The 16685-nt window shown below is 39.4% G+C and overlaps 1 protein-coding gene across 1 annotated transcript; it reads left to right on the forward strand.

The window, feature by feature from the left end:
* Positions 1 to 279: 279 nt before the first annotated feature.
* On the forward strand, positions 280 to 16063 carry utp11 (UTP11 small subunit processome component). The gene is made up of 8 exons (XM_055656205.1): positions 280 to 428; positions 2592 to 2653; positions 4808 to 4910; positions 8347 to 8460; positions 11092 to 11185; positions 12396 to 12526; positions 13876 to 13986; positions 15661 to 16063. Exons 1-8 carry the CDS (start codon positions 366 to 368, stop codon positions 15742 to 15744), a joined length of 762 nt encoding a protein of 253 aa, XP_055512180.1. The 5' UTR covers positions 280 to 365; the 3' UTR covers positions 15745 to 16063.
* The last annotated feature ends 622 nt before the right edge of the window (positions 16064 to 16685 follow it).

A 16685-nucleotide genomic window follows, 5' to 3' on the forward strand; every position in this document is an offset into this window, starting at 1 on the left:
CATCTCAAAACCTGTCCCAACTCTAACTTTGTGAAGTTCTGTAGAAAGGTCTTTAAATTTGAAAAGGCCATTGCTGTTTCCCTCCCATTCCTAGTCTCTAGAGATGCTGCCTGTCCCGCTGTTATTCCAGCATTTAGTGTCTGTCTCCCTCCTCACAGATGCTGAATTGGACCTTCAGCAGGTCCAAGCCAAAGATGCTAGCTCCTCTAGTATCTTTGGGTCCAAGCTTCCTGGGCCCCTCCTTCTCCCTTGTGGGGCGCAGCGAGTGCAGTACAGGGCCGCCAACAGGCGGGGGCGCTAGAGAGCCGGCCATCATTGACCCCTGACCCGGAAAGGTGCCAGTTGTTCCTGGACACCGGCTCAAGATGGCGGCCGCCTTTCGCAAGGCGCAGAAATCGGTGCAGCGGGACCACCGGGAGCGGAGCCAGGTGGGGACGGGGATGGGGAAGGGAAGAATGAGAGGGAGGCACCGGGCAAGGAGCCGAATAGGCAATGGCTGCGTCTTCAGCGAGCCGGCCCGGGTCAGAGCGCATCGTCCACCCAGTGTTCCCGGTGCCTGGGCAGGACGTGGCGGCGGCGGCAGCAGCAGGAGGAGGAGGAGGAGGCTGGTGGCGCTGTCCACGGGGGGAGATCTTTCCCCTACCGCCACCTGCCTCTCTCATCAGCCCTCGTCTTCTTTACTCTTGCCAAGAGTAAAGAAGACGAGGGCTGAGAGTCTTGGGGTCCTGAACCCAAAATCTCAGCAGCCCCTCAACCATTGGAAGGTCTGGGCACCTTGGACACCGAGTAGCTCAGCACATTCAGTTATTGAGTCAGATCTTAATCTCTAATACCTTTCCTATCCACGTACATGTCCATTTAAAAAAAAACGCATTACCACTTCCTCTAGCATCTTGTACCACATACCCACTACCCTCTTGTAAGAAATATTTGTCCCTCAATCCCCGTTTACATCTTCCACTCTGACCGTAAATCTATTTCCTTTAGATTTAGTGTCCTATCCTAAGAAAGAGACTGACCCTGTACTTTTTGATTTATCTTGCGTCTATAAGGTAACCCCTCCAGTCCTGATAACATTGGTGGGCACAAGGATCTACAGGTGCTGGATTACCAAAAAAAAGACAAAATGCTGGACTAACTCAGAATGTCAGGAAGCCTCTCTGGTGAACACTTCCTCCAATTCTGCCTCTTGCAAAGATGATATCCCCACATCACCCTCCGACATTTCTGTGAACTCAAATAAGATTCCACCATCAATCACATCATCCCATTTTCACCTAATGCACAGACTGCTCCCTCTGCAATTCCTTGTCTCACTCATTCCATCCCACCCAAACCATCTGCTTCCCAGGGAATTTCCCCCACAACCGTAAGTGATGTAACACCCGTCCCTATACATCTTCCCTTTGCTGAAGGATCCCGACTGGAAACATCACCGATCCATGTTCTCCGGAGATGCTGCCTGACCCGCTGAGTTACTCCAGCACTGTGTCTTTTTCTGATAACATTGGCAATTACTATTGATGATTGTTTTGGAAGTGTAAAGATCACTCTTGCCCAGTGGTACAGCTCATTATTCTATACATGATTGAGAGGTTGCAGTGTTGATTGTGTCATCTTTTAGCCAAGACATTAAAATATGGTCCCATCTACTGATCCAGATTATTGTAAAGATTTAAGTTTAAAATCTTAACCTAGGATCTTGTAAAAGTTCCCATGACAGAAGTGCACAAACAATTTAATAGATTTTCTGACCATATTTATTTGAAAGAAGATTATTTCCTCATTATCTCGCTGCTATTGTAGCAGCTTGTTGTGTGTACATTGGTTGCTGTGTTCCTTACATTTCAAGTCTGGGATGTCAGAAATAAATCATAAAGTGCTCTAAGATATTTTGAAAGTGATGTGAAAGGCACTTTACATCTATTATTCTTTATTCTTTTCGAGTGAAATTAAGTAAACACACACGCACCTAGGCGTGCACGCATACTTAGCACTGAGAAGTCGAATCTCTGTTGTGGATATAATATAATATTCAAATCTTTAACTGCTCTGTTTGTAAAATTAACAGCTGTGCACAGCCTTAAATGACCCAAGTGTGTTTGATGCAAATGGTAAATGAGATGTTTTCCTATAATCGATGAATTAAAGCAGAAGTCTATTTACCAACCTGTAATAAATGTGATTATATAGACGGGAGGTAATTCTTGTACTTCATTCATCAATCTCTGCCACTTCTTTGGAGATTTGCTTTGTACAAATTGTATTCACCATGGATGTAAATGCCTACCTCTTATGTTTGGCATCATCCATGTATAATAAGTTATTTTTACTTTTAAGTTGGTCAACATGATTTTCACAAGCACTGCAAACTGGACATTTTACTGATTAATCAACAATTATGTTTACAGTTAGGCAAATAATCCAATTTTATCAGTGCAATTATATCTCTTGAATAATACCATTATACCATGCCAAGTTATAAGAGAGTGTATCATTTCAATTGTATGTACTTGCACAACCATAGAATTTCACAATTTTACAAACATTTCTATATTTTCTGGTAACATACTTTTTCCGTATTTTTACAGCTTGGATTTCGAAAACAACTGGGCTTTTTGGAGAAGAAGAAAGATTACCAGATCCGTGCACAGTGAGTGCCTCATGAACCATAAAGCCAAAGCATTTGGTGTGAATTATTTGTCATAATTTAAAAAAAAATTAAACTACAGATGCTGAAAACGTGGAATAAAAATAGGAAGTGCTGGAAATATATAGCAGCTCAGGCAGCATCTTTTGCCTCTCATAATTTTATATACTTTTATTATATGCTTCTACCAAATCTCCCCATATTCTCCGATGACCAAGATAAAACAATCCCAATCTATTCAACCTCTCCTTGTAGCTGTAGCAGAAACCTTCTAATCCAGGCATAATTCTGGTAAATCTCGTACCCTCTCCAAAACCTCTGCATTGTTCATGTAATGGGGTGACTAGAACTGTACGCAATACTCCAAATGCAAGCTATCCAAGGTCTAATAGAGCTGCATCATGACTTCCTGACTCTTATATTCAATGCCCCTTGTGCTGCCACCTTCAGTGAGCTATGAACCTGGACTCCAAGACTCCAAGATCCCCATGCATATCAATGCTGTTAAGGGTACTGCCATTAACTGTAAACTCTCTCCTTGCATGCAGCACCCAAAGCACCTTGCGCTTACCTGGGTTAAACTCCATCAGTCATTTCTCTGCCCATTTCTCCAGCTGATAAACATCCCACTACATGGTTTAGGACCAAAGTATATCACTGACATGCTTCCACTATATAAGCCTTCTAGACCGCTAAGATCTTCTGAAACCAATCTGTTAGTGATTCTTAGAGTAAATGCAAAACATGGGAAAGCAGGATTTAGTTACTAGGCAACAAATAGCTGGAATAAACTTCCTGAAGATTTAAGACTTGCCTCAACTTTGACCACTTTTAAAACAAGACTGAAAACTTTTATGTTTACTTTAGCTTTCAGCTAAATCTTAACTGCATTGCACTTTTAACTTTTGCACTTTTTATAATGCATTTTTAATTTTGCTTTTCTTTTCTTTTAATTCTTCTATTTTATTTCATTTTATTATTTCATTTTATTGTATGACATGTTTTTATGTGAAGCACTTTGAGTGCCTCGTGTATGAAATGTGCTATATAAATAAAGTTGCCTTGCCTATCTTTTGGCAGCATTCCCCACTGTCTGAAATCTGTCTACATTTACGTCTAGGTCATTTGTATCTATCACAAAAGCAGACGTCTCAGCAAAGATTTTCTTATGTGTTCTCTCTAACTACCCTCATTCCACTATTAAATTGAAGACTCAGAAAACACTGCAACATTTGGACAACCTTAGACACTCCTGTAGTTCTCACCACTCTCCTCTTCTGGAAGTTATCATGAAGAACTGAAATGTTAACTCACTCTTTCTCTATGGGTACTGCATGATCTAATTTTCCTGCATTGCCATTTTAATTTGTCATAGTTTTTACTTTGCAAGACTTTAAAATTTGGATATCTTTGTCTACATGTTGTATTCTAGTTAATTTGCAAGTTACTCAGTGCTGTGGTAAGATGTGCATTATTCTTTTTGACTGATTTGTTTGGGCTTTTATCAAAGAAGGATGAGTGTAATTTTCTCTTATTTTTGTTTGCTATGCAATTATTATCCGCAGGAGAGTCGTACAGCTTGGAAACAGGACTGTCGAGCATGATGCCCCATCTACACCAGTGGCATCTGCCCACATTTAGCTCAAGCTCTGTCCCTATTCATGTACTTGTCCAAATGTCTCAAATGTTGTCAATGTAATCATTGTGTGATTTAGTTTAGAGATACAGTACAGAAACAGGCCCATCGATCCACCGTCCACCCCAACCATCAATCACCTATTCACACTAGTTCTGAGTTATCCCACTTTCCCATCCACTTCCTACACAATGGGGGTAATTTAGAGGCCGATTAACCTACATATCTTTGGGATATGGGAGGAAACTGGAGTGCCTGGAAAAAGCCAACATAGTCACAGGGAGAAATTGCAAACTCCACACAGACAGCACCCAAAGTCAAGATTGAACCCAGGTCTCTGGCACTGAACCAGAGAAATGTATTTGGCTCATTGAGTTCCTGCTGGTTCTGTATAAGAATGTGACTTTCTAAGGTTCTTGATAGTATCTAAATATTTAAGATAGATATTTCATGAAACATTTATTTGGTAATTCCAACTTGTCCTCTATGTAATCTTGATAATTTATTATTGTGCTTTTCAGAAACTACCATCGCAAACAAAATGTCTTAAAGGCACTACGCCAAAAGGCATTAGATAAAAATCCAGATGAATTTTACTTTCGAATGACCAGCAATAAACTCCAGGTGAGATTTTTAAGGTACTGAAAGTTTGATTTGTTCAAAAGAGATGGGGAGAAGAGTCCTTTTCCACATTTTATCTCTAAATAATAATATGGACCCTAGATGGCCAACAAAATGATCTTGCCTTTGAACCAAATAAACCACTTGGGACATCCTCTCCTATCCAGATACAACCAGACAAAGTGTCGGATGTTCCGCTAACTTTATGCATTTCCAAATGTTTCTTGCAAAAATCAATTAATCAGCATGAAGAAGGCTCTAAACCCTAAAGCAAAGAGTAGGAGTGAACGGGTCCTTTTCACAATGGCAGGCAGTGACTAGTGGGGTACCGCAAGGCTCAGTTCTGGGACCCCAGCTATTTACGATATAAATGATTTGGATGAGGGAATTGAATGCAACATCTCCAAGTTTGCGGATGACAGGAAGCTGGGGGGGGGGGGGGGGGGGGCAGTGTTAGCTGTGAGGAGGATGCTAGGAGGCTGCAAGGTGACTTGGCTAGGTGGGTCAGTGGGAAAATGCATGGCAGATGCAGTATAATGTGGGTAAATGTGAGGTTATCCACTTTGGTGGCAAAAACAGGAAAGTAGATTATTATCTGAATGGTGGCCGATTAGGAAAGGGGGAGATGCAACGAGACCTGGGTGTCATGGTACACCAGTCATTAAAAGTAGGCATGCAGGTGCAGCAGGCAGTGAAGAAGGGGAATGGTATGTTAGCATTCATAGCAAAAGGATTTGAGTATAGGAGCAGGGAGGTTCTACTGCAGTTGTACAGGGTCTTGGTGAGACCACACATGGAGTATTGCGTACAGTTTTGGTCTCCTAATCTGAGGAAAGACATTCTTGCCATAGAGGGAGTACAGAGAAGGTTCACCAGACTGATTCCTGGGATGTCAGGACTTTCATATGAAGAAAGACTGGATAGACTCGGTTTGTACTCACTAGAATTTAGAAGATTAAGGGGGGATCTTATAGAAACTTACAAAATTCTTAAGGGGTTGGACAGGCTAGATGCAGGAAGATTGTTCCCGGTGTTGGGGAAGTCCAGAACAAGGGGTCATAGTTTAAGGATAAGGGGGAAATCTTTTAGGACCGAGATGAGGAAAACTTTTTTTACACAGAGAGTGGTGAATCTCTGGAATTCTCTGCCGCAGAATGTAGTTGAGGCCAGTTCATTGGCTATATTTAAGAGGGAGTTAGATGGGGCCCTTGTGGCTAAAGGGATCAGGGGGTATGGAGAGAAGGCAGGAACAGGATACTGAGTTGGATGATCAGCCATGATCATATTGAATGGCGTTGCAGGCTCGAAGGGCCGAATGGCCTACTCCTGCACCTATTTTCTATGTTTCTAAACGTCACCCATTCCTTCTCTCCAGAGATGCCGCCTGCCCCGCTGAGTTACTCCAGCATTTTGTGTCTACCTTTAATTATTTATATGGGTCTGCTAGTTCAATTAGCTTTGCTGAGAAAAAAATAAACAGATCACGATGCAAAAAAGGAAGCCAAATTTTGCTCCCCAAGTCTATTTCTATGTGTATGAATGGATGTTAACCCAGTAGAGACCAATTTGAGGTTGGTGGTGTTCATGATCCCATACCCCACACTGCCAGACATCTGTAAACATCACATCACAAGCTGCTTGATATCCTGGGCAATTATACCGTTTAATATTATTCAGAATTCTAGGATCTGCTTAATAGCTGAGCATTTACAATCCTCTGTGGTAGACAATTTCAAATATTTGCAATCCTTTCTATGAGCAAATACCTATGCCTCACTACCAACTGGCTGTCTGTATTTTCTAAGATTGCCATGACTTCAAATACCCCATTCAAGGATGTATGTTGTAGCATCTGCAATGTTCATGTGATAGGAGCAGAATTAGGCTATTCGACCCATCAAATCTACTACCCCATTCAACCATGGCTGATCTATCTTTCCCTCTGAACCCCATTCTCCTGCCTTCTCCCCATAGGAGTCCCCATGGGAGTCCAAAATCACTCCCAATATGGTCTGGACAGCACCTTGTAAAGGCCTCAGCATTACATTCCTGTTTTTGTATTCTAGTCCTCTCGAAACAAATGCCACCATTGTGCTTACTGCCGATTTGGCTTGCAATTTAACGTTTTGGGAATCCTACGCCAGCACTCCCAAGTCCCATTGCACCTCTGATTTCTAAATTCTCTTCCCATTTAAAAAATAGTCTACACCTTTATTCTTACTACCAAAATGCATGACTCCACACTTTGACAGTGGCAGTATATCATTTGCCACTTCTCTGTCCACTCTCCCAACCTGTCCAAGTCCTGCAGAGTCCCTACTTTCTCTACACTACCTGCCCCTCCACCTATCTTTGTATCATCCGTCCTGCCAAGTACTGAGAATTATTTGTGTCAATAAAATAACTTCTGTACCACCTGAACAATGGGATTATGGGCCCAATCTCTTCAATCTTCAATCATGGAATCAGCCACTTCATCCAAAAAAAGCACGTTTTTAAAATAGCAATCCCTCAAAGATGTAACCCTTACAGTAGTGAGAACATGGTATAATGCAGGTGCATCAAGGACCTGCATAATTACAACAAAACCTCTAATGCTTTTTTTGCAATAAACGTCTTCAACCTGAAATTATAAATTTGTTTCTCCCTTTTTAGCTTCTGTCTGATCTGCTGAGTGCTTTTCAGCATTTTCAGTCTTTATTTCAGATTACCAGTTTCTGCAATAATCTGCTTTGGCATACAATTTGTCTTTTCAATTGATTACTCGAATTGAATGTTGAAAATGTGAGTAAGCATTTGAGGAATTTTGATACCATAATTTTAAGTAATTTTGATAGAAAATGCAAAGCAACCTACCTCTGAAGAGCAGAAAGTACATTTCTTAACTCATATCTTTGAGCAAATAATCTGTCTCAGTGCTTTTTCTTATTCCCATTGATAGACTGTAAGTTATAAAGGTTACTCATTTGATCTGCCAATTTCCCTTTGTCTTGGATATTATGACTGCCTTAAAATGGAATGGTTTGTAAAAGCATTGTTTAAAAACAACCGGAATTAGAAACTTATCTGTGTTCAAGATCAAAGAGATGTTACATCATCAGCTACTCGCTGCATTGAATTGTTCTCACTTAAATTGAATATTGGGATGGGAATACTGCGACTGATTGTACAATTCCTGTTTATTGTTTGCGATTAATGCCAAATTTCTGCCTTTTTGTGCCTAAGCTGTGCTAGTACATTTTCTGTGTTTCATCACAAAGCCTCTAAAATCTTTCACTTCATTTGTTGCATATATTTTATTTAATTGGCCAGGCTACATATTAGTTCCAGTTTATGTCTACTTGCACTCATAAAAGTAATTTTCTTCTTGACTGAAATCTTTGGGCAAATGTTCCAGATTGCTTCTGTTCATATTTTTAGTGGGTTCCTTTGTGTTTAGGATGGAGTTCACATCATCAAGCAGTCTAGAGATGAAGCAACAGAGGAGCAGCTGAAGATTATGAGAACACAGGATATTAAATATGTGGAAACGAAACGCGCTATGGAGGCAAAGGTGAACTCAAATTTTTGTTATATTTATGCTTTGACAAGAATTTTCCAAGAATGCCCCCCGCCTTCAATTGATTAGGATCTGTCTCTGAATTTTAAAGATAAATATACCAAAGTGTTTATCAGCATAGATATTTTTTGATATTTGTGACTGTAGAATTTGTTTTTTGAAGAGAAGGGGAAATCATAACTTCCGTCTCATACTTATTATGGCCATCGTAGAGATGGTTAATTAATCGTCGACTGCTGTTTCTCATTACAAAATTCTTTTCAGAAAATATTTCATTAGTTGCAGTAGTGATGGAATGTCCACAAGATGGCACCAAAACATCTTCAGTTGAATTTTTCACTGTGCTGAAAGAATGAATGAGACCCAACAAAATGCCGGAAACATTCAGCAAGTCAGCTGAAAAGAGAAACAATTAATGTTTCTTGTCTGAGACCCTTTGACAGAACTTAGGAAGAAAGAAAGAAAAGTTAAGAGTCATTCAGCAGGGAAACGACTATCGTCCCAACTTGTCTATGCCATACAAGATGCCCTATCTACACCAGACTCCCCTTCCTGCATTTGGCCCATATCCTTCTAAACTGTTCCTATCTGTGTACCTGTCCAAATGTAAGTTAAATGTTCTAGCACCTGCCTCAACTACCTCTGGCAGCTTGTTCCATATACCAGCCACCCTCTGTGTGGAAAAAATTGCCCTTCAGGTTCCTGTCAAAATGTTGCCCTCTCATCTTAAATTTATGTTCCCTGTTTCTTGATTCCTCCACTCTGGGTGAAAGACTGTTCCCCTCATGATCTTATACAACTCTAAGATCACCCCTCGTCCTCCTGCACTCCAAGGGATATAGTCCTAGCCTACCCAACCTCCCCCTATAGCTTAGTCCTTGTAAATATTTTGTGCACTCTTTTCAGCTGAACAACATCTTTCCTATAGCAGGGTGACTAAAACTGAACACAACACTCCAAATGCCGCCTCACCGACATCTTGTACAACTGTAACATAACATACTCCATACCCAGACTGATGCCATAACTGCCAGTGTACCGAAAGCGAATGCACTGGACAAGCGAAGAGTTGCTGTAGCGCAAACTTGTATGGTGCCTCGTTTCAACTGCAGAAAGCCACAAGTGCATTTGGGGAGTTAATGTTAGGCAACGGGAAGTTCTGGGTCACTCCTGCGGACTGAACATCTGGGCTCCAAAAAATAATCGCCGATTCCACACTTGGTTTTTGCAATGTCGTGGAAACCACATTGTGAACAGGACGATAGATTGTAGAAGTGCAAATGCATCATTCTACACCTGGAAAGATGTGTGACAGGAAGGGAAGAGGTGAAAGGACATGATTTGCAACTCATGCATCCTTTCAGAGATAACCTTGCTGTTTCCAACCCTGGTTAATAAAGTACATTCCATTTTTGGACATTCCAACTTTAGCTAATGGTTCTATGAGAGACTGAAAAGTCTCCTGGAAGTTATTGTAAATGATTACACTGACTTCAGTCACCTCTTCAAAATAAAATGTGATTATTTTTCGACAACCAAGATGTAGTCTTTACATCTATACCATCTCTGCCTTGGTCAACTGGGAATTTTCAAGTTGTACATCCTTCTACTAATTATAGACACTAATAATTATCCAACAGCAGATGTTAGGCTAACTGGCCTATAATTCCCTGGTTTCCTTTTCTTTCTTTTCTTAAATATTGATGTGACAAGTGGAATTTTCCAATTTAAAGAAACAATTCCCAAATTAAAAGGCTGTTGGAAAGTTATAATTAAAATGTTAAGAATGGAAAGATTTTATGAAAGCTACATTGCACCAGTAGAGGGCGCCGATAATGAATTAGCTGCTAAATTGAAGAAGGTAGATTATTACTGAAGAAACATTTAATCGACATTCCTTGTAATAAATGATGGAACCCGGTAAATTTGGTACGAGCCCATCTTCTGAGGCTTCTGCATTTTCGCACTTTGCAGAGTCTGTTAGAAAATATTTGATTTTTGTGTTTAAAACGCTGTCTGCTTATTTATTACTTGCGTATACATTTTCAGGCAGACACAAGAAACCTTGTCCTCCTTCCCTTTGACTTTACATTTCAATCTTCTTACCTTATCTGAGACCCTTTGTCTCCATTTCATCTCTAGCCTTTGTCCACCTATCTGCAAATCAGAACCTCCTCAGTATCCACCTATCAATCACCAGGCTTTGTCCTGCTCTCGCCTCTCTTCCAGCATTCTCTACTCTACTACAATCAATTTGAAGAAGAGTCCAGATTCGAAATATCACCTATCTATTCCCTCCGTGGATGCTTCATGACCAGCACTTTGTATTTTTCCATGCCTTTTGATTCCATATAATATTTTTCTTAATGTTGCCCCATCAGCATTAACAGGCACCATCACATCAAACCATTGATCGTACTACTTGAGCATAAAGTTTACCAAAGGATATTTGAAATAGACAATTAATATGGCTTTGACTGATCTCCAAAACTGACTACAAATTTGCACATTTCAAATATTTGGAACAACTATTGATGAATGAAATAGTAGAAGTTGTATTGAGACTATTCAATGTTATTAGTTGATATCTTTATTTGTGTTTGTAACTTTGCATTCCATTTACAGAAAATCGAACGGCTCAAGTCTGAACTTCACTTTTTAGATGCTGATGGAAAGTCCCGAAACAAGCACATCTTTTTCTGCAAATCTAAAAAGGAAGGTACTGTATTCTGTGCATGATTTTTACAATTTGTTTCTAGAATATGGTAATGCTTTACCTTAATTGTAGAGGAACACTTTATTAAATCGAGTATAATTTTTGGATTATTTCTATTTTATTCTGTTGCGTTTAATATCCTACTTTGAAATACTCAAATTCAAAATACTTTGAGGGAATATTATTAATTAAAGTAAAAATTGCCATTTATTGCTCAAAAGTAAGTGTTTTGAACAGAATAGATAGTCACAGTCTTGATATGAAAATAGGTCCTTCAACCCAACTTGGCTGGGCCAACCAAGATTCTCATCTACGCTTGTTCCATTTACCTGTGTTTGACTCGTATCACTCTAAACGTTTCCTATCCACCTACCTGTTCAAATGGCAGATCAAATCAGTTGACTGGAAAATGTGCAAGGTTTATGGTGGTCAACACAGTGGCAATGCTAATACAGCTGGGTCACGGCCCCAGCAAGTTGGGTTCAAGACTGACCTGGAGTTTACACATTCTTCTTGTGGCTGTGTGAGTTTCCTGCAGATACTCTCTGGGGATCTCCCATTGGAGATTAGTAGGTTAATTGGCCATTTTTAATTGCCCCTAGTGTGGAGACAAGAGGTACAATCTGCAGATCTATAATGACGAACTATTGAATCATTGGCTTTTCTATCCAAGCTTTGGCTGTAATTTTCTAATTCTTTATAAAATCCTGACTTGAAGCATGATCTTCAGATATATTCAAATACCTGCAGTTTCTTCACCTACATCCTTTAAAATTCTGACGTGGATACCATTGAGTTCCAGCGATATGTCAGTTTACCGTGACTATATTTTTAATGCCCCAAATATCCGGGTATGTTGTTCCTTTTGTATGACAATTGAAGTTTACTGACATTTACTGAGTGTCTAATATTATTTTTGCTTTTAAAAGCCACACATTGCCTTTGCTTCCCTCTTTTTCATCTAACATACTACATCCCCCTGTAACAGTAACATTGTGATAGTAGCATTGCTACTCTAGTTGAGATACTTAACAGAAATTACAATCATACTTTAATTTGTTTTGCACCATTCTAGTCTTGATAAAACTAATTTTACAACATGCTATTGAAGTTGCTTGTGAAGTGATATGCTTTGACTCATTTTCAGTTCACTGTAATTATTTCCTTTCTATCATAATAGTTGCTAAATTCTCCCATTTAAATTTGTGAACAGTGAAGGAATTTAACTTGGCAAAGCACCTCAACACTTTACCAGAGTTGGTGGGCCGAGTATATAACCGACCAACCATTGAAACTTTACGAAAGGAGAAAATTAAAGGAGCCACTCATCCCAGTGCTCTGAAGGTAATGAGAAATCTAATTTATAGTACATTTTGCTTTAATAAAATGCGAGGAATTCCCCTGGCGTTCTAATGTTTTAGAAAGATAATTGGTTTGGTTTAGTTTATTATTATCACCTGTACTGAGGTACAGTGAAAAATGTTTGTATGCTATCCAACTAAATCAGATCATACTACCAATCCAGACACAAGTACAATAAGTAGTGCAAAGAAAATAATACCCAAGTACAAAATATAGGTTTAGGTTTATTATAGTCACATGTACCGAGGTACAATAAAAAGCATTGTTTTGCATGCCATCTTGATGCCACATCGGGTAATACTATACGTAAATACCATCAGTTCAAACTCAATTACAGCAGGTGGAGGGAAGGGAAATATAGCGTGCGGGTTATAGTTCTCAGTGTTGTAATAATAATAATAATAAATTTTATTTATTGGGCGCCTTTCAGACATCTCAAGGACACCTTACATAGGTTAACAGGAAATATAAACATATAATCAGAATAAAATAAATAATAAAGACATCACAGAAACACAAATTAAAAACGGAATTCAGTCCAAAAACAAAAATCAAAAACACAATGTGCACTAGTTCCATGGACAAAGTCCAGTGTCTGCAATGGGGTAAAGTGAATCAGACAGTACCCTAGCTTATAGTATTGTAGCGTTAGCTACAGAGAAAAAGTTGAGAGTCCACAATGATGGTGTGTTGGAAGACGGGACTGCCCTCTAACCTATAGGGGGACCATTCCATAGTCAGATAACGGGGGATGAAGCTGGTCCCGAATCTAGTGCTACTTGCTTTAAAGATTTACAACTTCTGCTGGACAAACGATGGGAGAGGAGAGAATGACCAGGGTAATAATGGTCTTGGATTATGTTTGCTGCTTTCCTGGGGCAGTGCGTAGTGTAGATAGAGTTGATGGTGGGGAATCATGTCTGAGTGATGGACTGGGCTACAACCTCAACTCTCTGCAGTTTAATTGTTAAGTGGATCCTCCTGTTCAGGACCAGGAGTTAGTGTGTGCAGTTGGCCAGCTGTCTCAATTCCAAAGGAATGCCCAATTCAATTGTCACTTTAAACCTGTTGCTCTTAGCTGTACACAGTCATTCTTCCAGCTATGAAGAGCATTGTGATGGTGTTGCTGATACCCTTTGTTTGCTGTGAAAAGCAACACGAATGTAATTCCAGCATTAATTCTAGCATTCATTAATTGCTACTATAACTATATTTTTAACGAATATGCAAAGAAGCATAAATCAGTCCTATTTCAAGCTCTCTTTTCCCCTTTGTAAATGATGCAGTGACTATTTATCTTTGCCACAATTATTTGTAATTTGCCCTTTCAGAAACTCGCTCGACAGAGGAAACATCAGTACTCCCTACTGAAACAACACATAGAGAGAGAGAAGAAAATGTTTGTAGTAGCCCAGAAAATTCAGACACGAACAGACCTAATGGTAAGTGTGCAGCCTACATAAGTTTACAGTATTTGGTGGATTTCTTATTCGAATTAACTATTTCTATAATCTTCAAAGCAAGATACTGTATTGTTTGTTCAATCAAAGGCCACATATATAAGAATTAACAATTTTCAAATTGATTGAAATAAGTTGCAGCCAACTTTGGAAGCTTGAGTGGATAATACCGCCTTTCTTAAGCCCCTGTCCCACTTTCACGACCTAATTGGCAACCTCTGCCGAGTTTGCCCTTGACTCGTACTCGCAGCATGGTCGCCACGAGGTTGCAGGAGGTCTTTGTAACTCTTCCTCATGCTCGTGAGTAGTCTCCGCGTACTCGTGGCCTCAAGTAGGTCGCAGCGTTTTTTCCAGCCTGATAAAAAATGTCCATGAGTAAAAAGAAAAGTCGGCATGGAAAAAATGGATGCTTTTTACTCGTAGGTAGGTCGTAGTAGGTCGTGATGCTAGTCGTAGGTCGGTAACTGGCCCGCGAAAAAAAGTGCAAAAATTGACATAATTTTATCATGTGATCATTTTCAATTCGTAGTTGGTCTTAGGTGTGGAAGACTGAGGTCGAGGGGGGTTGTAGGAGGTCGTAGACATAGTCGTAGGAGGTCGTAGACACAGTTGTAGCAGGTCCTTTCTTTCAGCGAGTCAACACAACCTTGACATTTTTTTCAACTCGTCTAGGGTCTTCTAAACTCGTGGATTAGGTCGTCCAAGTGGGACAGGCCATTTACACTAACTAACTCGTCCTTTCACTGAAAAAAAAATCACATGGCATGGATGAAAAGAGAAAGATTTGGAAGTGTTTTTGACCAATGCTCTGCCGTATTTGTAATATCTGAACAAGTGGATCTGACCGTGTGCCAAAATCAGCACTTGGCATGAATGCTATAAACTATAAGACGATGAAAAAGGTGATCCTATGCGGTACCGCTGGGATATTCTAGTTTTTGTTTTGCCTATATAGAGTCTTAGTGGGCATAATAAAACTTGGCTTGTCTCCATCAATTTGCATTTAACTAGATCATTGACACCAAAGAATCTTCCCTATGCATTAAGGAGACTATGGCACTGCTAAAACAACCCATTCCAACTACCCAAGTCAACTGTGTTAAGCTTGACAATTCCAGTGATAATATTGGAACATTATAATGAGCCCAAATTTGACAATGCTATTTGTGTTTGGAGGACCAGAGTTTGGGGATTGTAGGTCTTGGAGTGTTTTTCTGCCCTGCTGGTCGAGTATCTTCTTTTATGCCTGTCTTAACCTGGGAAATTAGTCATTTGCTGCTACGGTACAAGAAAAAAAATTACCCCTGCTGTATGGAATTTTATGAATCAAAGATAATCCATTGGTTTGGTGTAAAGCCAGCCCTTCCAAAAATATAGTTCAGATTTCTCAACAGACTACATCAGCTTTTCTTAAAAACTCCAATTCTGTTTGTGTACATGCTGTGAATGAAATCAATTGAATTTCTACTCGTATTGGAAATGATAGGTCACGGCAACCTTAAGATAGTTTGCTACTAAAGCTATTCATTTTAAAGACTCGCTAAACAGATTGGATTTGTTTAAAATATATATTAATATAATAAAAAGGCCTGTGGGGATTTTGTAAAGTTGGACCTTTTAATCAATTTTACCTGAATTCGAATAATCTTTTCACAGGACAAGACCAAGAAGGTGAAAGTAAAGAAAGAAACGGTGGACTCTCCAGCTATTTACAAATTCCAGTTTAAGAGAAAACGTTGACATATCTTCAAAAAGCAATACGAGTTCTGCAATCCCTTTTCTTAATTGTTTTCTGGGAATATTGTTTTTTCAAATCCATGTATTTTTGTAACATTTAATATTGTTGTCAATGTAATAAATTAATGGGGGGAGGGAACAGATACTTTAGTTTGGATGATGAGCTTTCTGTCGATGGCTTTTAACCAAGTCACTTGAAAGTTAAGTAAAAAGTTATTGTATTCAGATGTAATTTTATCAATATGATATCGATCGTGTACTTTCAAGTAAGAACATTTTGACCAAATGAGTTATCCTTTAAAATAAATTTTATCGTGAGCATGTTTTTGACTATCTTTCTTGTCACTATCCTATGTCTTTTTGCGTCCATCACAGGAACAATCAAAAGTTGAATACAATATTAAAAATTAGTAAGGTACAAAACTATAATGAAAACATACCTGTTTTGTGCTGGCAGTTTAGATCATGCTGGCTCTTTGTTGTAGAGGTTCAGACAATCGTCCTTCAGTGCCCATGAGGCAAGTAGGTACTATTAAAGACCCAGAATACCATGACGGTAATTTGGGAACTGTTTCTAGATGACTCTGAACTCAAAGCTCCTTAAACAGATTTTGCTTCAAGCATACCAACACGTTTAAACAATACTTGAAAAACTAGTAAGGAATGTAAAAACTTTAAACTGAATGTAAGTAAACTCCTTGCCTGTTCTTGCCTCCTTCCACAGGAACTCAATCCTATTCAAATAAATGGTGCCTCTGTCTGAATGCTCACCAGTGCTGGCTTCAAACTGAGGATGTGGATGTGAAGTGCATCTGGCCATTTTCCCCAGCACATAGAACATAGAAAAGTACATCACAGGAACGGGCCTTTGGCTCACAATATCTGAGACGAACATAATGCCAAGATAAACCATGTGCCTATCTAAAGTATCTTAAACATTCTTG

This window comes from Leucoraja erinacea, chromosome 26, assembly GCF_028641065.1.
Source record: "Leucoraja erinacea ecotype New England chromosome 26, Leri_hhj_1, whole genome shotgun sequence".
Lineage (NCBI taxonomy): Eukaryota > Metazoa > Chordata > Chondrichthyes > Rajiformes > Rajidae > Leucoraja > Leucoraja erinaceus.